The following is a 26,729-nucleotide window of genomic DNA, read 5'->3' as shown; positions in this document are numbered from 1 at the left end:
AATGGTGGTGGCCCATTGCATGATTGATATGAATCACGATCGGAACAAATATTGATGTGATACACAGATAGTTGTTTTGCACTTTGAATTCATGATTTCTTGTCTATAAAACCGTGTGGAAAAAGAAACTTAGGATGATCGGATGTAGGTACTAATTAGTTGTACGCATAATGTCGTAATTTTGTTTGATGTTTAGATAATATTATTCCTTAGTAATTATTACTTTGTAAAAAACATGAAAACAAAATCATTTTACAAGCTGTGATGGGTGAGCAATTGGATTTTCACGCAGGAGTTTTAAGATCAAATTCAGAGGAAAACGTCGTTTTTAACTGTGGCAAAAGATAGAGCTACCAATAAAATTGTTTAAAATGTTCTGATGGAATAGCTACTATGTATTTACTGGGTGTACAGGCTTACCTTCTACAATTTCAATACTTCTAGCCATAAAGCCTTTTTTACAATCATTTACTTTTTTTATCACTACACTATAAAATAACGACGCGTCTATCTTTTCGCAAAATCTCGTAATCTACAGAACGGATTTTCATGCGATTTTTACTAATCGATAGATCCATCCCTAGTAAGGTTTTAGTGTAGATTATTTAAAGTTATCCCGATGTAACGCGGACGAAGTTGGGGCGGGTCGCTAGTTTAAATACAACGACAAACTGACCTCATAACTAAAACATTACGTTTACTACAAAGGCAAGTCCATTGAGTAATATACTCCAGGAAAAATAATATGAAATATTACGTATATTTTTCTTAGTAAGTCCACAAATGGGTCAATTTACATGAGCAATCCTAATGAGGTATCGCAAGCTGCGTGGTTGTATTAATAATATAGCACCTTTAACTATTTCCATAGAACTCATCTTTATACATTAAATTATACTTCATCATACATATTGTACTTTTCCTGACAATAATGATAATTGGTTACCACAAAAAACTAGCTTGTGCCCGTGACTTTGTCCGTGTCAGTAGATTTGTCAGGATATAAAGTTTCCCCTGTGTTAATCCTGGTATTAAATAGGTATGTGTGTACCAAATTTTATCAAAATCTGTTAGGACCTTTTGACTAACAAACATGCATTCAAGTATCTAAACTTTCACATTTATAATATTTGTACGATAAATATACGACTTTGTATAAAACGAACGATTTTCTTATTAATTAATGCAATGATCGCTTGTTAGTTTTTCTATCACTTTTCTTGTTTTTATTTACATAAAAAATAGTCTAGATAATTTCCGAGATGAACTAATACATATTTCTATTAGCTTAATTATTCAGGAGCCCTGCTTACTTTTCTGATTAAATCTATATAACTGAGTACTACTGATAAATCTTATGCTTAGAATCCAACCGTACCAAGAAAAACGATAATCATACATAATTTATTCAAATGAAAATAACCTTAACCAGCTTAAGGTGTCGAGATTCACGCTTGAAAAAGCAATAAAATTTCTTTTTTTGGGCTCTAAATAACCACTAGTAAGTTACGAAAGCTATGTCCGAGTTGGTGGAGCTTTAACGTAACAATAGTCATGTCAGTTTGAGGGCCGAGGCCGGCGCGCCACTAGCGCCATTGTCACGAGGTGTCGGGCTTCGAATCCCGACAGGAGAAAAAGAAAAAAAACCTGTAGGACACGCTGCTTGAGCTTAGGGTTGGCGCTTTGAGAAATGAAAAGTTTTGAGTCACTAACTTTTATACACTTTTTTACTAGTAAACGCTCGTGTAAGCTTTGATTAGTTACAACTTACACAAACATTTGTCAAAGCGTTTGTTTTTCAATTAATGAAAATTGAAACTGAATAAGAGTGAAAAAGGCTAAATACTGTAAAGATATTCCTGCTTAGACAACGTTTATTAGTAAGAGAATAGATGTATCGCATGTAAGTATACTGCATACGGTACCTATCTATAAAAACACGAATTTATTGGTATAAATCATATAGCCCTTTACTATTTAATTATCTGTCCACACATTAAACGAGCGGTTTCATATTCAAAAAGAGCTTAAAGTCGGATTAACATAATAGAATTCTCCAAATACAGAGCATAAATATTTATCTTGGTAATAATGGCGTCACATACCAAATTTAATTAAATATGAACACAAATAGTACATCGCAACATTCATAATTATTCATAGACTTAAAAGTTAACAGCTCAAATTGAACTCTGACACCATTACAATAAATTTACGTGAGTCACAAGAGCAAAGCAAAACAGCTTTCCATAAGACCACTTCAGTGTGTCATTTTAATTTGTGATTTTTAAGGAAAACCACACCTAGGACTAGGTATTCAGTCGGATAATGATTCATACAGTTATATAACAAAACGGGGATTATATTTATTTACGTGACAACCCTACGTGGGATCCATGCTATTGTTATTACAAAATGACCCATCTCAATGTCGGACGGTTCTTGGAACCGGGTTCTTCGCGGTCCAAATTATGTATAACGTAAGCGCCTTTGAGCATTTTATAAAGGCTTATTTCTGACACCTTGGATGAAACATGGCGCATAACGAATGCGTACGCGCATCGACGGGATGAGCCCATAAACGTGTACCACACAAAATGGGATACCAAATTGGTTACAACGATTTATGTACGGATATTAAGTTAAACGCTTTAGCTATGTCTAATCTATATGTATGTGATATTGGAAATGTATTTTTGATGTGTGAGAAGTGATTTTATATTAAAAATATAAAATTAACATGAATATTTTATACCATAACTACTGTCTATTACCCCAAGCTTTTTCTGTATAAATTAACGCGATTCAAGAAAAAACATGACTAGCTAAACAGACAATGTTCTGTAATGAAAAGCGAAGTAATGTTACTCCCTCAGTATCATTTATGACTAACAGGAAAACAAGATGATACTTCTGCGTCTTTTTTCGCAATAAGTTATGCAAAATTCCAAGTATCATACACGCAGTGTGCTATCGCATACCTACATAACTAACCGATTGAGAAAACCATGGGGAATATGGACGTCAAATGGACTCCATTTCCTTCATCGTTAATTCTTATTGGTTAAGCGCAGAGCTTAGCATTTATCAAGACATTTCGATTTCATTTTACTATAATTAGACACGAAATTACGTGATATCTGTAACGTCCAAGCATTATAATACAATAAAGCAGTAATACTGCTTTTAAATACAATTAACGCGCAACATTTGAATGGTCGAAAAAAACTTCCATAATCTGAACAACATTAAGTTAATGGAATAATCATTTTAAGAGGTGCCCCAATCAGGCCAAAGGCTAAGCTGTTTTATAGACGTTGGCGCCTTTCGGTGAATTGGTAAGCAATTAATTAAATCAGTTGAATCGATTCAAGATCTATAAATTCGACTTCTTTTCACGGTTGAAACATAAAAGTGTCTATGGAAATATGTTTTGTTCACGACTTTTGCAAAATGGTCGTTTATAGTCCTATGAATTCTATTCAAAGCAATAAATATCTAGACAGTAACGTTTCATAATCGGCGTAGAAAATTAAAACTAGTCCCTAGCGCAATTTTTGTTTTTCTATATTATTATTTTAAGTTCATCACACCGAGATATCGGCTTTTCAGCTGCAGAGAGAGAACGCCTGTATTCGGCAATACAAATGTAGTATTTCTTTATTTAATACATAGCACTTAGAAGGAGCATGGGTTATGGTCTCAAGAAGTACGCATTTAATCTAAACCACTCTATATGTTAAGAGATCGTTCAGTTAAATTTGCATCATTAGTTGCGCTAGTAAATTCTTCTTACAAACCGTCGTAGTTCGGTATAAAATTGTCACGATCGAGCCTCAGAATCGGACGGTAGCCGGATCGTCGAGCAAATAAAGGATGTAAAAATCACGTTATCTTAAGTCTCGTTTTACTATTAGAAGTAGGTATATTAACAGACGATAAAACTGAAGAACTCAGAGGTTCAAGAAATCACGGGTTCTATTCCCGTCGTTATGCTGCCAATCTATCACTATCCAAATCTGATAAAGGAAAAGTTGATCGAAAGTCTATTATTGGACGAAAGTAGAAATTGGCGAAAACCCGCAATCGGCATTTCTTGGGATCTGTAGTGGCCAGTGCAGGCACAGCAGATTGCAGTTTGGCGTTATATGTGTCTCATACCCACTACAAGTTTCCTACTAGAAAGACGAAGGAAATGTAAACGAAATCCTTAGAAGTTTAGTTATTGCGAAAATAGCACCCCATCAATATCGGTTCAGCAATTTATTAGTTTTAGTCAAACAAGTAGCGGCATCTTTTGAAAAATATTTGAACTACTAATAACATACAAAAACACTTGCAAATACAGAATACACATATTTTATTCATAGAAGATTATCAATAGTGCAGAAAATCTATAGTAATTTTAAGGATTTCATAAAGAATATAATAAGATAGAGCAGTATTGGTGTCTAACTACATAATCGAACTGGTGTGATCCGAAGAAAAATATACACTTGTTTATATATGCGACAATCTCGGATTTTCAAGCCAGCAGCTCAATTAACTTGTAATGAGGTTCATTATACATACAACATAAATCTAGATCGAGAGGTTGTTGCATTAATTATTTCTTGTATACTCTCATTCATCTCATCGCACTTCATAAACATCTGACTACTTATCACCGTCAGTTGACAGAATAATTAGAGCAAAACACCAAACATTCCGTTACAACATTGGGGATAGAATAAATTATCAGAAAACTTACCCATATTGTTACGAAATCACTTTAAAAAGCACTTCCAATAATTCTAAACACAGAAAATTATCACCACAAACATTAAACATGAGCAGCCATTTTGGTTTTGCTAGAACAATGTTGCCAGACTACAATTGCTACGTTTCGTTACGCGATAAGTCGTACTAAACTCAAGTTCATACTACTATTATTATTTCTCCTGTTAAAAAGAAGTTATATTAATTTTAAATAGTTTTAAAAAGTTTTTTAATAGGTACCTACCGAAGCTTCGGTATTATGGAACTTTGTTCTACCAAATATTTTATGTTCCGCTACTTCTAACCCCGCAGTGGGACGCAAGGTCTTTCTATCAAAAAACTTCCTAGATTTTAGAAATACCTTGTTTGTTAATATAAAAAGCTTTCAACTACTTTGAAATCCTGTCTTCTTTATTTTAACGGTTGTTATTTAAGAAGGGAAGGAATCTTAAAGAATTAATTTGAAAAAGAGGGAATAAGCAATAATAGATATCATCATGTAAATATTACTTAATCTGTGGTAATCATAAAAGTTGCCATAAACAAGATTGTTTTTCTTTTCCTGTCAACAGCTGTCAAAAAGGTTGGGATTTGTGTGTTGTAAAATAAAATATATAAAATCTATCCTAATCTTGTTAAATTCATGAGAAATTTGAAATAAACTTAGTGAATTAAACAGTGGGAGACGTGCTAATTGTAATCTCTTTCATATTTCAGCTTCAAAATGGTACAGCGGCTTACGTTCAGACGACGTCTGTCGTACAATACAAAGTCAAACCAGAGGAGAATGTGAGTATTTTATGGTGATTTGTGCTATAAATGTGCTATTTAATCAACCTTAATTCCTAAGCGGTGCCGGTGAAATATCTTATTTACAAGATTCTTAATGAAAATAAGTGTTTACTGAGATAACCTCAAATATCTATCATGATTGTGTTTAGCGACAACTCTTAGTAGTTAGTCTACAAACTGTTCAAACATTGATGTTTTAGATCTGACAATATCATAACTTATTGCATTAGTACTCGTTAGTTATTTAATTGGTATTTACTGGTTGCAAATTGTGAAGTGTTTACAAGGGAAGTGCTGATACACAAGGCATAGTTAGACTTGACACTGGTTTAACTCTTTATTATTTCCTCGTTGATCTACCACATGTACAGAAAGGCTAAGCTATCCATTTATCAAGCTTCATGATAATTATGACTTGTGACTGACAAGCTGATCCCAAAACATGGTTAGTTGACAACTACCTTCAATGTGTATTCACTTAACTAGTCTACTACCATAATACATAGCTTTAGGATTTGATTGTATAATGTTAACAGTTATTTAATCTCAATTTTCATATTCTGCATGGTTACTATACATATTGCCTTCGTGAGAAACTAGTGTATACCCACATACACTACACCGACAACCAACTTGTTTTATCATATTATTCAGAAAGGTTATGATGGCATATGTTATGCATAGTGTAGAGGTAATAACATTTATTTTGAAAACCTTGGTAATAAGTATCAACTAAACTTTTATTGATTACTAGGTTATTTTTATTATATCTCACTTGAATGGATGGAAAGTTTACATGAAATAGTTTTTTACCATCATAAACTGTTAAGTCCTTGGTATGGAGCATTATGCTCTCCATTCACAATCATGCCTGGGACCACAGCAAGTGCAACCTGCGCCGAAACGTTAGGCATTTTAAGGTAAAATGCGTGTTCGTGTTAATTCCCGTATTCTATTAGACATTAAACATGCAACGCGAGAGTTTAAAAGTTATGATTCACAATCATGTAATAGATAATATCTTATTGAGCTAGTGTGGCCATATCCTACCACTATACTAACGGCACATTTTACAAGAATCATTTTCTTTATTTATTAATTAATTCTCAATGGACTGGAGTTAATCACTCCACAGATAATACCCAAAACATATTACTGCTATTTAATTATATTATCTCTACAGATATTTATATGGATATCAAAGAACTATTTAACTTTTTATTTGGTTACAGTTAAAGTTTGTAGACAAAATACTTTTTCATGCTTTTAATAAACGCTTACAATTTTTAAATTTTCATACTGAATAAAACATTAGGTACATTTGAGAAATAATTCTTCCAAAAGTATTGTGAAAACATTTGATTCTTGACAGTTTTTGTAGCTGTCTTAACTGAAAACAAGATTATAATGTCTGTGACAAAAGGTTAGGTTAACACTAGGGAAAAGTGGGTGTGACTGGGTTATGGTACATCTGTCAAAAACCTTAGACTAATATAATTCTTTCTCTTAATTTCAGAGTAAGAACCCCTGGTGGACGTCTGGTCTATCAGTACGTCAAGAAGCCCAAGAAGATCCCGAGATGCGGTCAGTGCAAGAGCAAGCTCCGCGGTATCCAGCCTGCCAGGCCCGCTGAACGTTCCCGCCTTTGCTACCGCAAGAAGACCGTCAAGCGCGTCTACGGCGGTGTTCTCTGCCACAAGTGCGTCAAGCAGCGCATCGTCAGAGCCTTCCTCATTGAGGAGCAGAAGATCGTCAAGGTCCTCAAGGCGCAACAGGCGAGCGTAAAGACCGGTGGAAAGAAAGCGACAAAGTAAATGTTAGGGCTTAAAATATAAATATAAAAATCAGTTTTGTTGTTTTATTTGTATTTTCATGTGAGAACTTTTTCTTGAACAATAGCCACCTTTATACACACGCACACTATCGCGTAAGAAACAACAATCGCTCATGAAAGAGCGTGCGTATAAAGGGAATGCAATGGGAGAGGAGAAACCACGCGTTCGTCAGTCGTGCCCGGAAAGAAAATCGCGGACGAAGAGCGCGCTGGCGTTCACGCGCGTAATCTTGTACGCTCCTAAAGCACGCGCGATGGAGTGTGTGTGTAAAGCTGGTCAATGACAATAAAATATTGTGAGTAGTAACACATCGTAATACTGTATTTATTTATACGAATATCCGAGAATTTCTTATTGATATGAGAAATGGACTCAAGACATGATCAGCCATTGCAAGGTGCTTAAGCATATAGTTTCTTCAGTTTCATTAGGAAGTTATTTATATAAAATCTTGTCCTTTGTTATGGATGGTATGGTTTATGATATGGTTTAATATCACTTCGATGCACGCCTAGCGACAAGCACCGTGTGAAGCCAACCTACCAAGAGAGCCATCAGCGCACCCAGCGCCACAGCCAACTTCGAACCCAGCGGCAAATTCTAGCAAGCTATCTAGCAGCAAAACAAGCGTCGTGTGCGTTGGGCTTAAGATATTAATAAAAAAATATTTGCAATTAAAATAAAAACGATCTGTTATTTTTTTAATTCTGATTGCTCGGGAATTTTTAATACTAGCAATATTGTTTTAGTGTTACGTCATTTTCGTTGACATAGACTGACAGATTAGATTGTGACATAGTGGTAAGTGTAAACAAAGACGCTGATATTAAGCATTAAATTATACCTATCTCCTTTCTTCACATACACATTTGGTTTTCTGTCCTTACTATTTATAATACAAGTCGTAACTTGTTTCACTCATTGTTTCATTGTCAAAATTGTCAGACCAAAGAAAGGTTTGTGTACGTCCGTCGCTTGTTTCTATTGAATAATATTGTGTAATAAATTTAACTTATTAAGTTATTCTCATTATTGATCTAAGATCTGTGATATAGATTTAAAATAAATAACACATAATGTCGAACCCCTGGAAGAAAATCGCTGCGCCAGCAGATGTACAAGATCTTACAGAGATCATGTCGGAAGAGCTCGCACGAGGGCTCCAAGTGAAGGAGGAGATTAAGTTTGCTGAACAACTCTCCGATCAGCATGTAAGTTCATCAAACGACATACCGCAAGAGTTGCTGAACGATATAGAACAGTCCAATGTGAAAGAATATTGCGACTCTGACGCGATCATTGCGAAAGTATTGCAATGTCAATTCGACAGGGAGTACGACGACGAGCTGAAGATGGTGGAGAAGAAGAAGAACGGTGATGCTAAAGTATCAGTATCGTATGATAATTACCTCAATGTTCCCAAACATTTGATCTATGATTCTGATTCAGAGACGGAAGACGTCGTCGAAAGGAAAGATTGGGACCGTTTCGAAACTAACGAGAAGGAATTTGCGAGTCTCCCTAAGCGCGGGTTTGTCATGAAAGATGGAGAGATGGTCACTAAACACGACAGTGTGATCAATGGCAGGAGGAATGCCTGTAAAGTCATGGCATTCCCCCCGGAGGTTTGTACTGGAGATGGCGCAGGGTTCGACATGAAACTATCCAATTCTGTGTTCAATCATTTAAGGGAGCAAACCAGGCACCATCATTCTCGCAAGCATAAAATGTTGGATCGTAAGGAGAGCCATGCTACTGCTGAAATGGGCCTGGATGAACCAACAAGGCTCATTCTATTTAAGTTGATAAACAATGGGTTGTTGGAGGATATCAATGGTGTTATTTCCACTGGCAAAGAATCTGTTGTACTGCATGCCAATGGTGATACCTCCTACCCAGATCTAACAGTTCCTAAGGAGTGTGCAATCAAAGTGTTTAAGACAACATTGAATGAGTTCAAAACTCGCGATAAGTATATTGAAGCTGACTACAGGTTTAAGAATCGCTTTTCTAAGCAGAATCCACGTAAGATTGTTCACATGTGGGCTGAGAAGGAGATGCACAATATGATCCGTATGAAGAAGATTGGTTTGAATTGCCCTGATATGGTTTGTTTGAAGAAGCATATTCTGTTGATGTCTTTCATTGGGAAGGACAATAAGCCTGCTCCTAAGTTGAGAGATGTTATTTTGAAGGCAGAGAAGTGGCAGAGTGTGTACAATGAGGTTGTTGAAGCTGTACATAAGTTGTACAATGTTGGTCACATGATTCATGCTGATCTATCAGAGTACAATATTCTGTGGTGGGAGAACAAGTGTTGGTTCATTGATGTGTCCCAGTCTGTGCAGCCTGATCATCCTAATGGCCTAGAGTTCTTGCTGAGAGATTGTCGCAACATTGCCAATGTGAGTAGCTATGTTTATTTTGATACATGATTAATGTTATGCAACATTTATGAGTCATACAATAAAACAACTTGAAGTTTCAAAAGATTATTCAATTAACTATTTCAAGAAGTCATCAAGTAATAAATTTCTCTAATGTATTTTTAATATTTTAATATGCTAGTAATTAATGTCAATACTTTATATCAAAAATAGTTTGATATTTACTGTCATTCTTATGTTAATTTCCTATATTTATATTTCCAGTTCTTTGAGAAGAAAGGAGTAGCAGACATGAAATCTGGTGAAGATCTGTTCAAATCCATCACTGGCTTTGAGGAAATTGATGTGAACTTGCTTGAAGGTGTTCATACAACATACAATGCACTCTCATCTCGTTTTGAGATTGCACCTGATGATAACAGGAATGTCAGCTATCCATTTGAGTACTGCTGGCAAAAGAGCAATGAGAAGCCCAAGAGTGATAAGAGTGCTGATGAAGATGATGATGATGAGGAAGAAGATGAATTTGAGGAGATGTGGACTCATTCTATCAAGAACAAGTCTGTTGATACAGCTGCCGACTTCGGCAATGAGATTGAACTGAAGGAGGAAAGTGGGTCAAGGGAAAGTGTCCCACCAGTAGTGGACAAAAAGGTTCATTTTGCCACGGAGATAGAGGCAGTTGTCCCTAAGTTAGACAACAGTAGTATTGATAAAAAGTCTTAATGTCTTCTCTGTAACAACTGTGTTCACTATTATCAAAGCACATTAGATGTTTTTTACTGTGTTTAAAAAGAAAATACAAAAAATAATGTTTGACAGCATAGCTAAAATATAAATACTATGCCTATGAGATTGAGCAATAAATTGGGTGTTAAAAAGATATATTTTATTTATTTGATAATATGTAACAATTTTATTTTAAACAAATTACACTAAACATCAAATATACAATATACATTTGTAATACATTTATACAAGTAGTTGTATCAATACATAATTAGATTCAAAATCTGACTTTTTCTATCAACTATACAGAAATACCTTATATTTTACAAAGATTGATGCTTAATGTACACAAGCTGTTCTTCCTGATTAGCTATTAGTTACTACCACAATGAGTACCTAGTTTCTTTGACTAGCATTAGATAGTAGTATTTCTGATGCAACTTAATTTTTTTTTCACACTATTCACGATAGAAGGTGCTATCAATCGTAGATATTTTGCACATCAGTTCACCTTCAGCAAGTGGCGTATCCTTTGCTTTGGCTGTCAGCAGGATCGAATATGATCATAATGTCTTTTGTGAGAGTATTCCATAAACAAGGTAGTATAAATGTAGCATCAGAATTAGTCACCGCAAAGTCTACATAGTATCTAATCATCTAACTACAAACAAATGGATATTGACTAACAAACAGCATGTTCTTTTATCAATGCATGTAACAGCTCCACCTGCTGCATGGTGAGGAACTGCTTCGTGTCGGCCGCGACGCTGATGAGGGAATGTATGTCTCCTGCCGTGTGACAGATGATGATGGATTGCAGCTTCAGTCTTATGTCTGTGTTTAATGGAATAGCTGAAACAAATTGCGTAATATTTATATTGTGCAATAGTGGTGTTCATCTGTAGATGTTGTGGGTTTGTATAATTATATCTATAAATAATATATTATGAAACTATAAAGGATATATTTGGATGACTCATAGTCTTGCTTCATAATAAATAACCTCAGTGGCATTTCGTAGTAAATCTGTCTTGAGCTTGCACACCCAAAATTAATTGAATTAATTGAAAAAACAAACTGCTCACAATTTATTCTGAAGGGGTACCATTAGAAAAAGATGTGAGTTGGCATTATAAATTAAAAACAATATATTTTTGCGTAAGCTGCAAAATAACATACATACCATTACTTTCATTATCATTCATGAGATCAGTAAAAAGTTGTTTCAAGGAAAGAGGTTTACTATCTTCTGGAGGCTTTTCAAGTAATGTAAGAAGTATCCTGCTTACTTGGACCCTGTAGTCAGATAAAACATAAATGATAAACATCCCATCACATTAGATATATTCACTTATTTTCTTTTAATATAGAAGGTGGGTGGACACAATGCCTTCCTAGTTTGGGAAAAGACACATGCCCAGGAGTGGGATATTAATGAGTTAAAACAAATAATTTAGAAGGTAAGAACTAATTCTTCCACTGATAGACAACTTTATCAGAAGAAAATATTTGTTAATTCTGCTTAGTGTGTCAGATGTGTTCAATAAATTAAATATTTATGTATTTACTTACTCAGCAGTAATAGCTTCAGGTATATTTAAATTACTGTCACATATCTTGTTTGCTATTTCTAGTGCTACATCATATTTACCTATAAAAACAAAACGGTTACATAAAATCATATCACTATGTACTAAAAGATATTATCTTTTTAGACTATGCTTAAAAAAGATGTAATTTTAATACAAACCACAGTCAATCTTCAAGTTCAACAGGTTCCTCATACACATAACCTTCATGGTAGACTCCTGGACCATTTCCAAAGCCTGTTCATAATAAGAGGCAGCTTCACATTTGTGGTTCAGCTCTATGAGGTCACTGGCCAGTTCCATCAGAATAGAGGTCCTAAGTGGAGACTTGTCTGGGTATTTTTGTAGAGCCTGAACGTAACATCCTGTAGCCGCCTGAATAAAAGCAAAGATTTTTAAGACACCATAAACATTTGTATCTGAGAAAATATAGTTTTTCAATCATGACATTACAAATCCAGTTAGAATTTATTATATTACATTCTTTTAGAGTCGAAACTAAACTTAATAGATGGAAGTAACAAACAATAAGAAAATTGCAGTATAATTAATAATAGTTGCTTTAATTACCTCCAAATTTTCTCTATCACCACTGTAGAACTTAAGTGACTTTAATTTCTTCTCAGCCTTCATAAACTGTCTGGCCGCAGCTAAAAAATGTTCTGCTTCACCGAGGAAATTACCCACGGAGGCTTCACACTTCGCTGCACCCACATACGAATGCCCTGCAAAAGCTGGCTGGTCGGAATGCTCGCACTGTATAGCCAAAGCTATGAACTCATTCGTCGCCTCTGATACATTTGGCTTCCGCATGAATCGCCTGTACAATAAATATCATGTTAGGAGCGTCAATAAAAATAATAAACTGTTGTTTTTGTTAACTTACTTTTTCATTTTTGTGTTTATATTCATGTACTGCTCGTTAAAGCTCGCGCTAAGATCTGTTGACATTTTGAAGAAACTATGATATGCACTTAATCCACCAGAAGTATTTTTTTGTTTGATTATTAACAAATAATTGTAATATTTTGTTTTATATCAATACCACAAAAGGCAAACAGCAATGCAGTACATTGAAATGTCAAAATATGACAGTGACAGGTGACAACCACCGTTAAAAAACCAAAACAATAGCATAAAAGTTTTAAAACAGATCTAATGAATTATTGACCTTAAATTCTTTACATTTACATGCGACGAATACTAACATAGTTGCTTTCTTAAGTATAAATATTAATTATTTAAAATTAGGAAAAGTTCGTTTATATAAGATTAACATCTAAACGTTACCTAGCTTTACGCTCAATACTTTAGAAAGAAAAAGAACCAACAAAACGTTATCCATGTCTGTCAAAAATGCTTTGACGTGTCGAATAAATGGGTTGATGTGATTTTCCCGAGTTTTACTATTTTATGCAATGATTTCATATTAATAAGATTATAGTGTGTTATAATTAGAAACTAGTGGTTTGTGCAAAATGGATTTTCTGAAGAGCGGTCTGAAGACCGTGCTGGGAGCGCCGGAACCTGGTCACCAGCCTACGGGAGCGGAGACTGTGAGTTTTCCATTATTTACTTTCTAGAATAAAGCATAAGCTGACCTATTTATAGTGAGCCATGGAGTGCAGCTATTTCGTATCTATAATTTTAGCGTGGGAGTGTCCAGACAGTGGAGAATTGATCCTATATTGTAGGAATTTGTCAACACAAGTGTGCATGCACTCGACTGTTTTCATAGAGCTGCAATATGTCTAGATTGCACTTAATTTAAAGTTCGCTTATTATTTCATTTATTTACCGGATTCGTGTTTTTAAGTCCTACAATAATAAATTATTGTAATTTTCTCTCACATTCAAGCCGTCTTCTGTTTATTAACTTGATTAGTACCTGTCCACTTACAAGTTATCAGTAATTAATTCGGATTATTATTACTTTTCAATTATCAAATGTTGAAAAATAAACATGAAATCTGTTATCAGAAATTAATTATCCTTTACAAGGTGGAGCTATGGAATTTGTGCTAAAAATTAAAACATTATTTTTGTTATCTATGTTATTAATTATTCCTTCAGGAGGAGACGCTTACTCAGTAGTGGGACAATAATGGGTAAAAAAGAACTTTGCTGAGCAATGTTATGTTAAACCGTTGTAAAGCCTTTTTGGGTTCTGTTAAGTAATTTATAAATATAGTAAAAAAGTCCTTACTGTAAAATTTTACCACAGGGCATTAAACTTTTTTATTACAGAAAATAACAGATAAATAATTATTCTCATATTCATCTTCAACTATCACTTATACTCCAATTAGCATGCATGAACTTTCATTACATTGAAATTCCACAAAGGTATGCAAATTACCTTGGAATCTATTCAGAACATCTGCTTTGAGGAAACAAAAGCAACAACCATGACATAATTATATATCATTGACAATTTTAATGGGTGAAATGCCAACAAATTTAAATATTCTACTTCTAAACTTTACTCTTGACAGGCAGTATGTGAAATTATTTCAAATGACCATGCCTCAGTAATTGCTTATTTAAAAAAAAAAACATTATCACAGACAATTAAATGTCTGCTCACTGCTGCTTAACTTGTTTCAGTGACCACAACTAGTATGTTACTATGTTGTGGCTTTCTGTAAAATAAATCCTGTAACTCTGTATGAAGGATGTGTTTTAAATTTTATACTGTCCGTTAGTTAACAAATGGGTAAAGAATAACACAAAATATAAGAACAGATGTTGTAAAATACACCTGAGTAAATATACAACTTTCTGTTCATATTATATGACAAAGTTTATCTCGCAATAAATATTTCAAAACACAACTATCCTATAATCTACATAATCCTATGTAAAGTGTCCATAAATTCTTGTTTTAAAATCACAGAGTTAATACCTTGTGGCATCCAAATTATTTTTGATACTATGAGGAACCAATAAGAGAACTTTAAATATTTTTCTTTCTAGGTGGAGCGGTTAGTAGACCGTGTTAATAACTCGACTCTACTAGAAGACCGCAGAGATGCTTGTCGCGCGCTCAAAGCGATGTCGCGGACGTACCGCGTGGAAGTCGGTGCACTGTGCTTGGACACGCTTAAACAGGTTGGTTATATATTAAATTATAATTTGGAACTGGAATAAAGCAAGACGGCAAAAGATACTAAAAATATAAAAAAAACATATCTATAAACTTTTCTAAAGCACGAAAAGATCTTAGATGACTAGTCTACAAAGCCGATGCCCATTCATAGACTTTCTTACTCAGGGCACTTGAGGTATAATGGTACTGGTTCCATACGATTTGTTGCTGCAATGCATTAAAACATACATATGTATTAAGCAATTAGTTACAGGTAGGATAATATTCATAGGTACTTCTGTATAACTATACACCTAGAAATTGAGCGTCGTGTGCCACTGCGACGAGTCATAGAACAGCCTCAATGGATACAATACTGTGTTTATTCAGACTATATTGATTCGTATTTCCGCTCGCCTCGATATCACGAACAAAAGGTTATCATGTTCTTGGAAAGTATTGTTATCAACGATTTCTTCATGGTCACATAAAATAGCTATTACAAGCTCAAGTAGTGGCAATATCCTGCCAGCAACACGTTATGAAATCTAACTTAACACTTGTTATGAAATATTAGAGTAATTGTCGACAATAGTCTTCTGCGAAAGTCTTAAACAAAAGACTACACTGTGTAGGCCAAAGTACGCTCAGTCAATGTGTTTGTCTGTATACCGATATATTCCAATGATCAAAAGTCTTTCTCTTTTTCTAGGTGCTAGAACTAGACAGAGCAGACAATGAGACAATAAACTACGCATTAGACACAATCAACAACATCATGTCGCCAACACAGTTCGAGGAAGAAGAAGACAATCCCCGCGTACCAATGAACATAGGCGAGCAGTTCACAGAAATGTTCATCAAAGATCATCACAACATACAGCTCATATTAGACCTACTAGACGAGTACGACTTCAGGGTCAGACTGTCCGCTGTACAGCTCCTAACATCACTACTAACGAACAGACCGAAAGACATCCAAGAAATCATATTAGTCAAACCTATGGGTGTCTCCAAAATGATGGACTTATTAGGAGATACAAGAGAAGTCATCCGCAATGAAACACTCCTCTTACTTATAAAGTTGACTAAAGGAAACGCTAATATACAAAAAATAGTTGCCTTCGAAAACGCTTTTGATAGACTGTTTGAAATCGTTTCTTCCGAAGGTTATTCTGATGGTGGTATTATTGTAGAAGATTGTTTATTGCTAATGTTGAATTTGTTGAAGAATAATAGCAGTAATATAAATTTCTTTAAAGAAGGTAGTTATATACAGAAGATGTTGCCTATGTTTAATACGCCTCCGGAAGACGCGGAAGACTCGGGCTGGTCTCCGCAGAAGGTGTCGAACGTGCACTGTATGTTGCTCATAGTTAGGACTTTAGTATCGCCGAGTAACTCGGCACAGATTATATCAAGTTGTCAGAAAATTATGAAGAAAGTTGGCTTGCTAGATGCGCTGTGTAATATTCTTATGTCTAGTGGTGTCCCAGCTGATATTTTGACTGAAACGATTAATACAGTAGGAGAGTGTGTGAGAGGTGATGTAGCCAATCAAGAATTTCTCGGTAATGTGATGGCGCCTTCAAACCCGCCTAGAGCTTGTATCGTTGTGCTGTTGATGTCTATGGTGAATGAGAAACAACCGTTTGCGTTAAGGTGAGTGGTTATTTGCGATAAATTATAATTAAACTTTATCAGCACTGCTGATATAAATAGGGTTTTGACTCTTAGTTTTCCTGGTACAATATTTTGATAGCAGATCAGAATTAAGTCGTTTGCATATTACTATTGGGGAAATTAGATGCCAGAGATATGTTCCTCACGACACGTGTCGCCGACGTCAGATGAAGTGAAGAATTGGAGCTCTTAAGTCTAGCGAAATTAACCTTTTGCTTCACATTTCCGCACAATCGAGAGGTTTTTTTTTATCGTACTCAGCAGTCCAAGTCAAAGGCTTTCCATTACCATCTTCTGTAACGACAGTTAAAGCAAGATTATATCTCATAATAATAAAATTTTCCCTAATTCCAGATGTGCAGTCCTCTACTGCTTCCAATGCTACCTATACCACAACGAAACAAGCCAAGCAGCATTAGTCCAAACCCTGCTTCCATCATCAACAGAAATGTCCACACTATCCAGTGGCCAGCTACTTTGTGGAGGCCTGTTCTCCTCCGATGTGCTTTCAAACTGGTTCTCAGCAGTCGCACTGATGCATGCGCTGATTGAAAACCCGGTGCAAAAGGAACAGCTGTTAAGAGTATTATTGGCTACTAATATTGGCACGTCTCCCGTGTCGCTGCTGCATCAGTGCACGTTGTTGTTGCAGCAGACTACGAAGTTGAAGGCTAAGGTTAGTTGTAAGATTTGTTATGGTAAATTAGAATCTGATTGTGAAGTTTTGTGGTGGTCCAAGAAAGATCCCTTGAGATACACCAAATTATTTGAGTCCATAATTTCATTTATCCGATTACGACTGGAACTGGACTTTTTATTGTTTTATTTTCTATATTGTCTGTGTTTAGATTTTTTGTAAAAGTAAAAAAAATAATATAATTCAAATATGAGGAAACAGCATTGTTTGCGATAAATTGTCGTTGGACTGAACAAAACCATACCCCAACTTGTAAAACTAGTTACCCAATGCATTTATTTTAGGTGAACATTTCTTAAAGGCTCTTTCGGTTTTCACATTATTTTTTTAAGGGAAAATGTTAATATAAAATCTGCTTAATTTATGTATAATCTCTGTATTATTTGCTATCAGGTAGCGCTGCTCATGCTGCTGTGCCAGTGGACGTCGCAGTGCCCGGCGGCCGTGGCGGGCTTCCTGCGCGCGCCGGGCGGCGTGGGCTGGCTCGTGGCGCAGACGTGCGCCAACGAGCACGACGACAACGAGTTCCTGCTGCAGGGACTCAGCGCCTTCCTGCTGGCCATCTGTATACACTTCAACGATGACTCCGTCGATGACTACTCTAAGGTTATTTTACTTGTAATATTTTGAAGATGGTTTAGTATGTTCTGTATGGTTTGAGGTTTAGATTGTTAGTGATCTGGATTTTAAAAGTTAATTGTTTGGACATATTTGAAATATCTAAAAACTAGTTATAAATAGCACCATTATACCGCTTCCTCTTTCTTGTTTCTAATTTGAAGGAGTCCTGAAGGATTTAGTTCATATGATGTAAGTTTGTTACTTATTACTTAAAAACGTAGAAACTTAATTAATTTTAAGACACCAGCGACGTTTAGCGCAGCTTAAATCCGATGTATGTAAACCTCAATATTGCAACACATAAAAAAAAATACTAATTCCAAAATACTACAACAAACTCTCACTGAAAAAAATACGTAACTTGAAATTAAAATATTTTATTTACTTTCCAGGAATCCCTCCGCCAGCTGCTAACTAAACGCATCGGCATGGAGACGTTCACATCTAAACTGAGCGAGGTATCGCGTCACGAGCTGTACAACAAGGCGGCCAAGCATCCGCAACTCCGCGCGAAACTAGCTGCTGATGTACTCATCGACTATGAGTTCTGTAGACTGTTTAAAGTTCTTGAAAGTGAGTATTACTGTAAAATTTTTGAGTCTGCGCCTGTTATCAATGGAGGTGTATCAAAATATTAGGTCGGGTAAAAAGTCTTTTCGCATTATAGTATGTATGAACTTGTAATAAAATCTTTTCTCTGCACAAAAAAGCTCGATATTTGGGTACCTCACGAGCTCACTAAAAGAAACCTAATGAACTGTGTACTTATTTGTGATTCTTGAAGCCAAAGAGATTTTATTACAAGTTCATACATACTGTAATGCGAAAACACTTTTTCCCCGACCTAATATAAAACTTTTCACCATTTTCGAGTTATCGGGCAAGCTTATTGTCAAATACTAGACATGATATTTGTGAGCCAGTAAATCAATCGCAATTTACCAACAACTAAAACGGGTTAAAAAATATCTTATGTAAATTAGAAAGACTCAAAACGGTTTACATAGCCTAGTAGGGACCTAACTTTATTACTTTTTATTAGGTGGTACATACTAACTTTTCCCATGCTACTCCTATAATGGTTTTAGATCATCTGAGTATAGAAAGACAGGTAGCCTGGTATTGCATTAACTTCTACAATATTTTAACACTAATAAAGGCAATAAGTAACAACATTAATTTGTTTCCTTTCCAGGTGTGCTAACACAAAGTCTGACAGCGTCCCAGCAGAACGGGTCCGGGCCGGAGGGCGCGGGGCGCGGGTCGCCGGAGGGCGGCGCGCTGCAGCAGTACAAGTCGCTGATCCGCCAGCAGGACGCGCGCCTGCAGGAGCTCATGGCGCAGGTCGACGGCCTGCTGCAGCAGAACCAGAGCTTGCAGGTAAATAAACAAACAAGAATTACAGGTAAATAGTTATCCAATAGTCTGGTAATAGCATTCGTATTCCGCTCTAGTGGTCGAGATTTCGAACCCCAATGTGGCTTACTAATGACATTTCGAAGTTATTGGTATTTTTCATATTGTCTTTGTTGATCTAATGGTTAAGAAAAGCATTGAGATCAATTGCATTGCATGTGTTCTGTAAAACTGTTCTTGAAGAGATGAATTAATTGCACTTGGCCATCGTAAAAGACTGTAGAATGGGCCAGAAATGGTTTATAATACGGATACCAGATTCCCTCAAAATAGTTTAATTTTCTTTCTAAATACATTTTTTTTAAATTCCAGGGTGCACTAAACGACTCAATCGCCTCAAACTCCCACTTAAAAGACGAGAACACGCTTCTAAAAGCTCAAGTGTCTGCTTCGAAGACATTACCTGGACCTCCCCCACAAGTCCCTAGTCAAGAGGACCCGAGGATCAAGCAGTATGAGGCCAGGATCGAGGGTCTCACAGCCGAGGTGGTGAGGTTACACGGCGAGCTGGAAGCCAGTCAGAATGGACAGAAGGCTGCTAATGAGGAGTTAGAGAAGATAAGGAAGGATCAGGATGATTTGTTGGAGTTGCTCGCTGACCAGGTAAATAGTTTATTATGAGTACAGTCAACTTGGGTAACTTTGAATCATAGGGGTAACATTGAACGTGAACACAATTGATAAAAGTTTGCAAAACTAAAATGAATCTTTATCAATTGTGTTGGTTTCATATGAAAAAATAATCGAAACTAGTTCAAATTCCCACGTTCAATGTTACCCAAATGATTCACAGTTACCCAAGTTGACTGTAGATTTTGTGCATAATTTTATAAAACAAATACCAGTATTGTTGCAATGATATGTTAGTTACTGAATGGTATTGGAAGATGAACGCTTTGCGTGATAGTAAAAGTAGGATTTACGTTATAGTATCTATTGTGACGTCAGTTTTAAATTTAGTTTTTATTACTAAAAGTTTGAATGGTTGCACTTGCTTGCTAAGTGCTTCATAAGCACTTTTCTCTATGTATATTTCGTACAATACTAACAATTTATTTGTTTTTCCAGGATATGAAGTTAAACGAATACAAAATGCGTCTAGTCTCGCTCGGACAGCCCGTAGAAGATGAGCCTTCGGAACCGGCGCCAGAGACAACCGCGCCGCCAGCAGAGTTTCAACAATTAGTATAGAATTAATTACAGAGGATTTAACACGGCGTTATGTGACAAGACTATACTTAAAAACCCCACGAAAGCGCTTTTGGCGTAGGTAATCTAGACAATTTTCGACTTCTTTAAGTTATATTGAAGTCATAATGATACTATCCCTCCTGTTTTATGCAAAATAGCTGTTGGGATTGAATAAATATTCGTTTTAAAAAAAAATCGTTTATCATTTTTGGGGAATTATTACAAACTGTGTCTGGATGAAGAAACAAATATCACGTAAAAATTAAAAAACGTACATTTCGCACGTTTACGTAGCAAAAGATAAAGCGATAAAACGACCCAGGTTAAAATCAGAGCTACTTTAATGAAATTTATATTACGATACATATTTAACAAGTATGTCTTGTCACATAACCTAGTTAAAAATTAATATATTGACTTGTAATGATGTGATTCGAATGTAAAAATGTATGAGTAAAGTTATGCTTCTTTGTTTGTAATCGACATTTTTATCGAGAGTGCGTAGAGTTAATTAATATAATATATTATATATTGCCTGTCTGTACAGTGTGTAGTACGGCATAGAGAACGCCTTTGTAAATTACTTTCTGTTTACTAATAATAAAATACTGCCACTAGAACTAAGTCTTTTCAATATTTTTATAACCTTATCAACCCAGCGCCAAAGTTTTCTAACCGCCTTAAGTCTGTTATCATAAAAGACAACAACAGGGACTGGCAATTAAAGTGCTTCCCTGGCTTCCATAACACAGGGATACTCAACTCAAATGCCGGATACTTAACTACTAAATAACCATCGCAGTTGCGCTTTAATTCAGATTTCAATTGCACTAACTACATAAGCTTTCCCCCAATCAAGTGATATTAGACAATTTCCATAAAAATATGCCATTTATTCAATAACCGTTATGCATTTTAAATAAGCTAGGCAGAGCTGCCTAAAGGCCCTAAAGGGTAATGAATAACAAAAAATGGATAAAGTTCAAAACGTTAAATACACTTTATTCGCGCCACCTGATACACTTACAATAAATATTTGTCTATCTACATTATTTATAACAGTCTCATATACATGATAATACATTTGTGTCTTTATATTTTACAAGCGTTTTAAAAGTAAAGTTAGGAAAGCATTTGTTTTACCACTGAAACCTCGATGTCCTATTTTATATAAACATAACTTTGTATAAAAGAGCAAGAGAACTTAATATTTTTGATGATATAAACATAACTTTAACAAGTTTATTAAAATGTATATCGGTCAGATTTATTTGACTTATGATTTTTCAGTATTTTGTCAAAAGCTACTCACTTTAAACACGGATTTGATGGATAATAGTTTAATGATTAAAAGACAAAAATACCCTTACTTCTTAATAAGACTAGCAAGAAGTAAATAAATAAAAAACAGCAAATGCTTACGTTTTGCAGTAGTATAACAAATCGATATTGTTGTGTAATAGTGCTTAATAATTCTCTCTCTTCTATGTGAGGGTAGTTAGATAAAAATAACCTAATTTATAAAATTGCTAGATAGACTTTTCTTTTTATACAGTGAGCATTTATATTAAGTTTTAAAAGAACAATCTTAGCTTTATATAATGATTTTTCGTGGTTCAAAACGAAAATACTGTTTAGAGATATGTTTATTATAATTTTCGGAACTTTCTGCTAACGAGGTAGATAACTGACGGCCATCTGAAAAATGTTTAGGATTGCAATTTCAGCATGTTTTTAACTTTTTTATTTTGTACATCTGTCAAATAATGAAAATTGATTTTCAAGTAAAACTCCTGGCGATAAGAAAAGGTTCTAAAATAAATAAAAGTATAATTTTCTAATAATTTCTACGACTAGTAACAACAGTCTGGGGGTAAACCACAAAAAATCATGACGCAGCGGGAATGCTTAGGACAATCACAATAGCTTAACGCTAGAAGCAGCTTATATACCTATAGGCCAAATATTAATACTAAGCAACAAGTAAAATGTCTGTCTGCAAACATCCTACAATATTTTTAAATAGAAATTTACAAAAAAATATTAACGTTTTCTTATATGATCCATTTAGCGGCGTTATTTTACAATAAAATAATCTCATTAATTATGTTTTAATTTCATATTTACCACCATCAATTAATTAACTATATAGTGAATAAACTGGATAAACAACGTCTGTCAAAAGCTTGCATTATAAACCGCACAAAACCAGCAGTAATGGTAACTGCTAAAATCCACATTGGTTTTATTGCTATACATAGAAAGGAGACCCTTAACCTTAAAATCAACAGCCTAAAATGCTTTATTCTTTCAACCAATAAAGAAAATATTTTTGAATGCTTACAGACAGATGCATAGATGATATTTGTGTGATAAGTAATGATTATATTACATGAGACTCTAAAGGCTTTGTAACAGTGTGTACAACCATTGGATAGATTTAATTCTTAACATCAACTATTTGCACTTTTCATGATATTTTACTTACAAGGTCATTTTTATATGGGACTGTAAATAAAAAGAGAGATATTAATTTCCATTTCCAAAATAAACAAATAAATACCAAATCTAGTCAAAATTTTTATAAACATTTTCTTTTCTGCAAATAGATAAAAAGTGTATGCATTTCATGTTCATTAGTTCTTTGTATGAATCGAAATTAGTGTGAACCATTCAGATAATATTTCTGACATGTAATTATATGCCGAAATTATCGTCGAATTTTTAACTTTAACTTCAAAACAGTCCCATATGAAAACAGCCATACACTTCCTTGCTACAACACCGACTCACAAACAGCGAACACCGCCCGAACGAGAATATACACAGTTCTTCAGAACTCTTCACTGGTTCACTTCACTATTAGGGGTATAGATGCTACGTCAGAGAGAAGTACACCCCCACGAGGAGCAGCACGCCCAGGATGAGGAACACCATAATCAGCACGAACCTGTCTTGAAGCGCGCGCATTATCATTGAGTTCATGAGGCGAGTGGACCGGTTTAGTTGTTCATCTGTTTCTCGGAGCTGAAAGAGAAAAAATAAATATTGGTACAGGTGCCGCCAAACAATTTGAAAGTTTTCGCTATTACACAGTTAACGATTTTAAGGTCTGTTTGAAAAGCGTTGGTGGCGCAAAAGCGCTTCGATTGCCGACGAAAGCCAACCAAAAGTCCCTTGCACTGAAAGTTAGACACTAGCAGAAGCTGTTTTATATTATGAAATTACTTTTTAGATTGCATTTTTCCATAGATGCAAGACACTTTTTTAAAGTTTAGGACCAGTTCCACTGGCAGTAGTATTATAGTCTTAAGGTTTTTTATTGTAAACAGTGAATAAGTGTTTCTTACCCGTCCCCTAGACCTCTGTATGCTCTCCCTCTGCACACTCAAGTCCTGCAGCACAGCAGCTCCAATCTGTTCTGTCTCGAGCACCACGCGGTACCCTTCAGTCAGCGACTTGCCGGTCCGCTCGAGGCGTTCCGTGTTGTCCAACAACTTGCGCTGCTGCTCGTTCGCTCCCCAGTCGTCGTATACCTCATCTGTGTCCATGTTATCTGGAAACGATAAAAAATATTTGTTAACTTTGGTAAAATTATTTTGCTGTTTCTTAAGTTTGATTACTTTATTTAACGTGCATTGTGAAGCATGGCGACTATCGCACTGCTAACATACTTAAGAGGTCACCCATAGAGGGTCCTCGCCAAATATGCTAAATTTTAGTCAATCGCTCGGCAAAATTGATGACAATGAAATATCTGACTGCCACAAATTTTCTAGTAAATGTAAATTTGTTTCATGCAGTGTATCATAGTAATGGTAACTTACATGTAGAAGAGTTGTTACCGACGGAGCGGTATTCCTCTCGTACTCGCTGTAACTCGGCACGGTATGCCGCCACGCGGGACCCCGCCCCAGCGCCACGGGACTCCAACTCAAGTTGCTCCAACTGAAATAAATTACGAGTTAGTTTTAGCATACGTTAAAATTCTGTTTTTATTTCCTCAGACCATTATTTTTGTACAAATATATAACAAGGAAGTAAAGAAATTGTGTGTATAAGATATCCTTACTTTGTAAGCCAAAATGAAGAAAGTGTTTGCCAAAAAAGTTGTTTCCAAATATAAGCATGACAGTGCATGTTTGGAGGTCGATTTAATGCTATAAATAGGATCTCAAAGCCACATTCCTCATTCAAGTAACAATATGCTAACAATCATATCTTTTTTCATCTGATTTTTTTTTTCACTTGCATAAGCAATTGAAAATGGTGGGTTCCTTGAAGTAGAATTTTTTTATCAGAAATATAAGATAACAATATTTTACAGGTATTACAAAACATTTGTTATGTCCCCATATGTACAATAATGTACATCAAGTTGATTACATAGCATTCACTACATTACATTTTTGTAATGTCTAATCAACTTATTAGATTTATGGCTATTGTTTCCTGCTAAAACAATTATATAATTAACATTATGTAACAGGAAACACAAATACAAGCTTAAAATAATAATGTGTTATCTACTAATTGTGTGTTCCAAATGATAATCTTAATAGCAAACATTTGTTAAAGATAACAAGTTAGTGTGTGTAGTCTTAAAGAATTGAGGAAGACCATGTTCACACATCTTCGTTTCCATTGAAGTACTTAAAAAAAGGTATTTGTGATGAGTAGGTACTGAATTTCAAAATGTAATCATTCTTTTGATTGAGAGATTGATTGATGGATGTTTGAAAAAGACCTTTTGCTTAAGGATAGGCCAATAAGTTCCAATAGCAGATTAACTTTCTCTAAAAAAAGGGCCAGTTGACACATAAGTTAATCAGCCAGATTGGAACAAAGACTAAACAGCAATCATGATCATAGTCTAAGCATTTTTTTTTCCTTTTTTGTTTTACCATGCATAGGCAAAGGTACCACAGTGATAGAGCATATTTAAGTAAATTTTATTGCATCATCCAAATGGTCTGAACATTCACACACTGGCACAAAGATAAGCTCAAACACAAGTAAATATGACATACACTTGTAAATTACAAGTGACTATTGTGTTTAGGCACTCTACTTGTATTGGGTACAAGGTTAATTTCATATTATCATCTCAGTATTATTATTTGTTTTAGCCATAATAATAACAATAGGCTTTTTCTATTGAATAGAATGGAAATAGATAGTAAACAAATGAATAAGATATTTTATTTTAAAACTTTTTAGAGGGAAAGGATCCTAATCTTAATAAATCACATTGCAATACAATAAATAATAACTAGTCATTGATGAATTTCTAACAAACTTACCAAGTCATTTGCCTCTTCAAAATTTGCCAATATTTCTCTGGACAACTGATCACGGTTGTCTGAAATATTAAATATGAATAAAATTAGATTAAGACTAGCATAGAACATTGATACAATTATGATACTACACAAGATCTCATTATAAAATATTATTATTTAATTTGATATATCAATTTCATCATAATACTATATTAAAACCGGTAAGCAAAACGTAAAATAGATTAAAAAATAAATAGCACATTACCTTCATTGCCTGTTTTCAGACGTCCTATTTTTGCTGTTATGTCCGCAGTCAACACAGAATATTGCTGCTCATACGACTGTATTAATGTAGCCATTTTCAACACAAATAATAACTGACCCAGTAGGATCAGTACTTAATCAATAAGGTATTTTTAAAATAAAACACGTAGAGTGAAAATCATGACTGCACAACACAATTGAACTCGTTTAGCAACTTAATGCATCAAATTATCAGTAAAAGTGTGAGAGAGAAATAGAACCATAGTTTTCATCGTGTGTTGGAAAGAGTACGCTTCCATGAATGACAGCCTCATCATGTTTAAAATGCTACAAATAGTCCAATTCAATGTTTGGATTACCTTTTGACAGATACGAGGCGTTTCGTTTTTACTCGTAA

General features: G+C 35.0%; 6 protein-coding genes across 6 annotated transcripts in view; 3 read left to right on the top strand and 3 right to left on the bottom strand.

The window, feature by feature from the left end:
* The window catches only part of tkv (serine/threonine receptor kinase thickveins), an 84,442-nt gene extending 79,554 nt beyond the window's left edge, over positions 1-4,888 (bottom strand). The window contains exon 1 of the mRNA XM_076123910.1: positions 4,751-4,888. Within this exon, the coding sequence (XP_075980025.1) occupies positions 4,751-4,754 (4 nt within the window). The 5' untranslated portion in view covers positions 4,755-4,888. The remainder of the gene's footprint in view (positions 1-4,750) is intronic.
* A 373-nt stretch (positions 4,889-5,261) lies between these two features.
* Positions 5,262-7,397, top strand: LOC142979438 (large ribosomal subunit protein eL34-like). Its single transcript, XM_076124341.1, has 3 exons — positions 5,262-5,341; positions 5,476-5,547; positions 7,067-7,397. The coding sequence occupies exons 2-3, from the start codon at positions 5,483-5,485 to the stop codon at positions 7,362-7,364; spliced, it is 363 nt and encodes a 120-aa protein (XP_075980456.1). The 5' UTR covers positions 5,262-5,341; positions 5,476-5,482; the 3' UTR covers positions 7,365-7,397.
* An 888-nt stretch (positions 7,398-8,285) lies between these two features.
* Positions 8,286-10,784, top strand: LOC142979272 (serine/threonine-protein kinase RIO3). Its single transcript, XM_076124104.1, has 2 exons — positions 8,286-9,790; positions 10,037-10,784. Exons 1-2 carry the CDS (start codon positions 8,462-8,464, stop codon positions 10,496-10,498), a joined length of 1,791 nt encoding a protein of 596 aa, XP_075980219.1. The 5' UTR covers positions 8,286-8,461; the 3' UTR covers positions 10,499-10,784.
* Positions 10,647-13,168, bottom strand: LOC142979273 (40-kDa huntingtin-associated protein-like). The gene is made up of 6 exons (XM_076124105.1): positions 12,977-13,168; positions 12,661-12,910; positions 12,252-12,465; positions 12,074-12,152; positions 11,685-11,797; positions 10,647-11,353 (listed from the first exon to the last, which is right to left on the bottom strand). The coding sequence occupies exons 1-6, from the start codon at positions 13,039-13,041 to the stop codon at positions 11,184-11,186; spliced, it is 891 nt and encodes a 296-aa protein (XP_075980220.1). The 5' UTR covers positions 13,042-13,168; the 3' UTR covers positions 10,647-11,183.
* Positions 13,169-13,436: 268 nt separating this feature from the next.
* Positions 13,437-21,406, top strand: p115 (General vesicular transport factor p115). Its single transcript, XM_076124197.1, has 9 exons — positions 13,437-13,646; positions 15,067-15,201; positions 15,891-16,840; positions 17,216-17,537; positions 17,952-18,164; positions 18,572-18,752; positions 19,375-19,559; positions 19,908-20,198; positions 20,664-21,406. The coding sequence occupies exons 1-9, from the start codon at positions 13,569-13,571 to the stop codon at positions 20,784-20,786; spliced, it is 2,478 nt and encodes an 825-aa protein (XP_075980312.1). The 5' UTR covers positions 13,437-13,568; the 3' UTR covers positions 20,787-21,406.
* A 356-nt stretch (positions 21,407-21,762) lies between these two features.
* Positions 21,763-26,561, bottom strand: LOC142979250 (vesicle transport through interaction with t-SNAREs homolog 1A-like). Its single transcript, XM_076124077.1, has 5 exons — positions 26,334-26,561; positions 26,090-26,148; positions 24,614-24,734; positions 24,137-24,342; positions 21,763-23,813 (listed from the first exon to the last, which is right to left on the bottom strand). Exons 1-5 carry the CDS (start codon positions 26,425-26,427, stop codon positions 23,664-23,666), a joined length of 630 nt encoding a protein of 209 aa, XP_075980192.1. The 5' UTR covers positions 26,428-26,561; the 3' UTR covers positions 21,763-23,663.
* Between the last annotated feature and the right edge of the window lie 168 nt (positions 26,562-26,729).

The sequence above is a fragment of the Anticarsia gemmatalis genome, chromosome 16 (genome assembly GCF_050436995.1).
Source record: "Anticarsia gemmatalis isolate Benzon Research Colony breed Stoneville strain chromosome 16, ilAntGemm2 primary, whole genome shotgun sequence".
In the NCBI taxonomy this organism is placed as follows: Eukaryota; Metazoa; Arthropoda; class Insecta; order Lepidoptera; family Erebidae; genus Anticarsia; species Anticarsia gemmatalis.
The sequence above is the reverse complement of the archived record's forward strand: the minus strand, read 5'-3'. Positions and strand labels throughout refer to the sequence as shown.

Bases quoted from the DNA above. Each gene is read 5' to 3' on its own strand.
- LOC142979438 (XM_076124341.1), top strand. From the start codon at position 5,483: ATGGTACAGCGGCTTACGTTCAGACGACGTCTGTCGTACAATACAAAG. The intron at 5,548-7,066 runs GTGAGTATTTTA...TCTTAATTTCAG, and splicing joins AAGTCAAACCAGAGGAGAAT to AGTAAGAACCCCTGGTGGAC.
- LOC142979272 (XM_076124104.1), top strand. From the start codon at position 8,462: ATGTCGAACCCCTGGAAGAAAATCGCTGCGCCAGCAGATGTACAAGAT. The intron at 9,791-10,036 runs GTGAGTAGCTAT...TTATATTTCCAG, and splicing joins ATTGTCGCAACATTGCCAAT to TTCTTTGAGAAGAAAGGAGT.
- LOC142979273 (XM_076124105.1), bottom strand. From the start codon at position 13,041: ATGTCAACAGATCTTAGCGCGAGCTTTAACGAGCAGTACATGAATATA. The intron at 12,466-12,660 runs GTAATTAAAGCA...GCTTTTATTCAG, and splicing joins GTGATAGAGAAAATTTGGAG to GCGGCTACAGGATGTTACGT. The intron at 11,354-11,684 runs GTATGTATGTTA...AATTTGTTTCAG, and splicing joins GAATGATAATGAAAGTAATG to CTATTCCATTAAACACAGAC.
- p115 (XM_076124197.1), top strand. From the start codon at position 13,569: ATGGATTTTCTGAAGAGCGGTCTGAAGACCGTGCTGGGAGCGCCGGAA. The intron at 17,538-17,951 runs GTTAGTTGTAAG...ATTTGCTATCAG, and splicing joins CTACGAAGTTGAAGGCTAAG to GTAGCGCTGCTCATGCTGCT. The intron at 18,165-18,571 runs GTTATTTTACTT...TTTACTTTCCAG, and splicing joins CCGTCGATGACTACTCTAAG to GAATCCCTCCGCCAGCTGCT.
- LOC142979250 (XM_076124077.1), bottom strand. From the start codon at position 26,427: ATGGCTACATTAATACAGTCGTATGAGCAGCAATATTCTGTGTTGACT. The intron at 24,735-26,089 runs GTAAGTTTGTTA...AATTTATTTCAG, and splicing joins TTGAAGAGGCAAATGACTTG to TTGGAGCAACTTGAGTTGGA. The intron at 23,814-24,136 runs GTAAGAAACACT...TTTCTCTTTCAG, and splicing joins TACAGAGGTCTAGGGGACGG to CTCCGAGAAACAGATGAACA.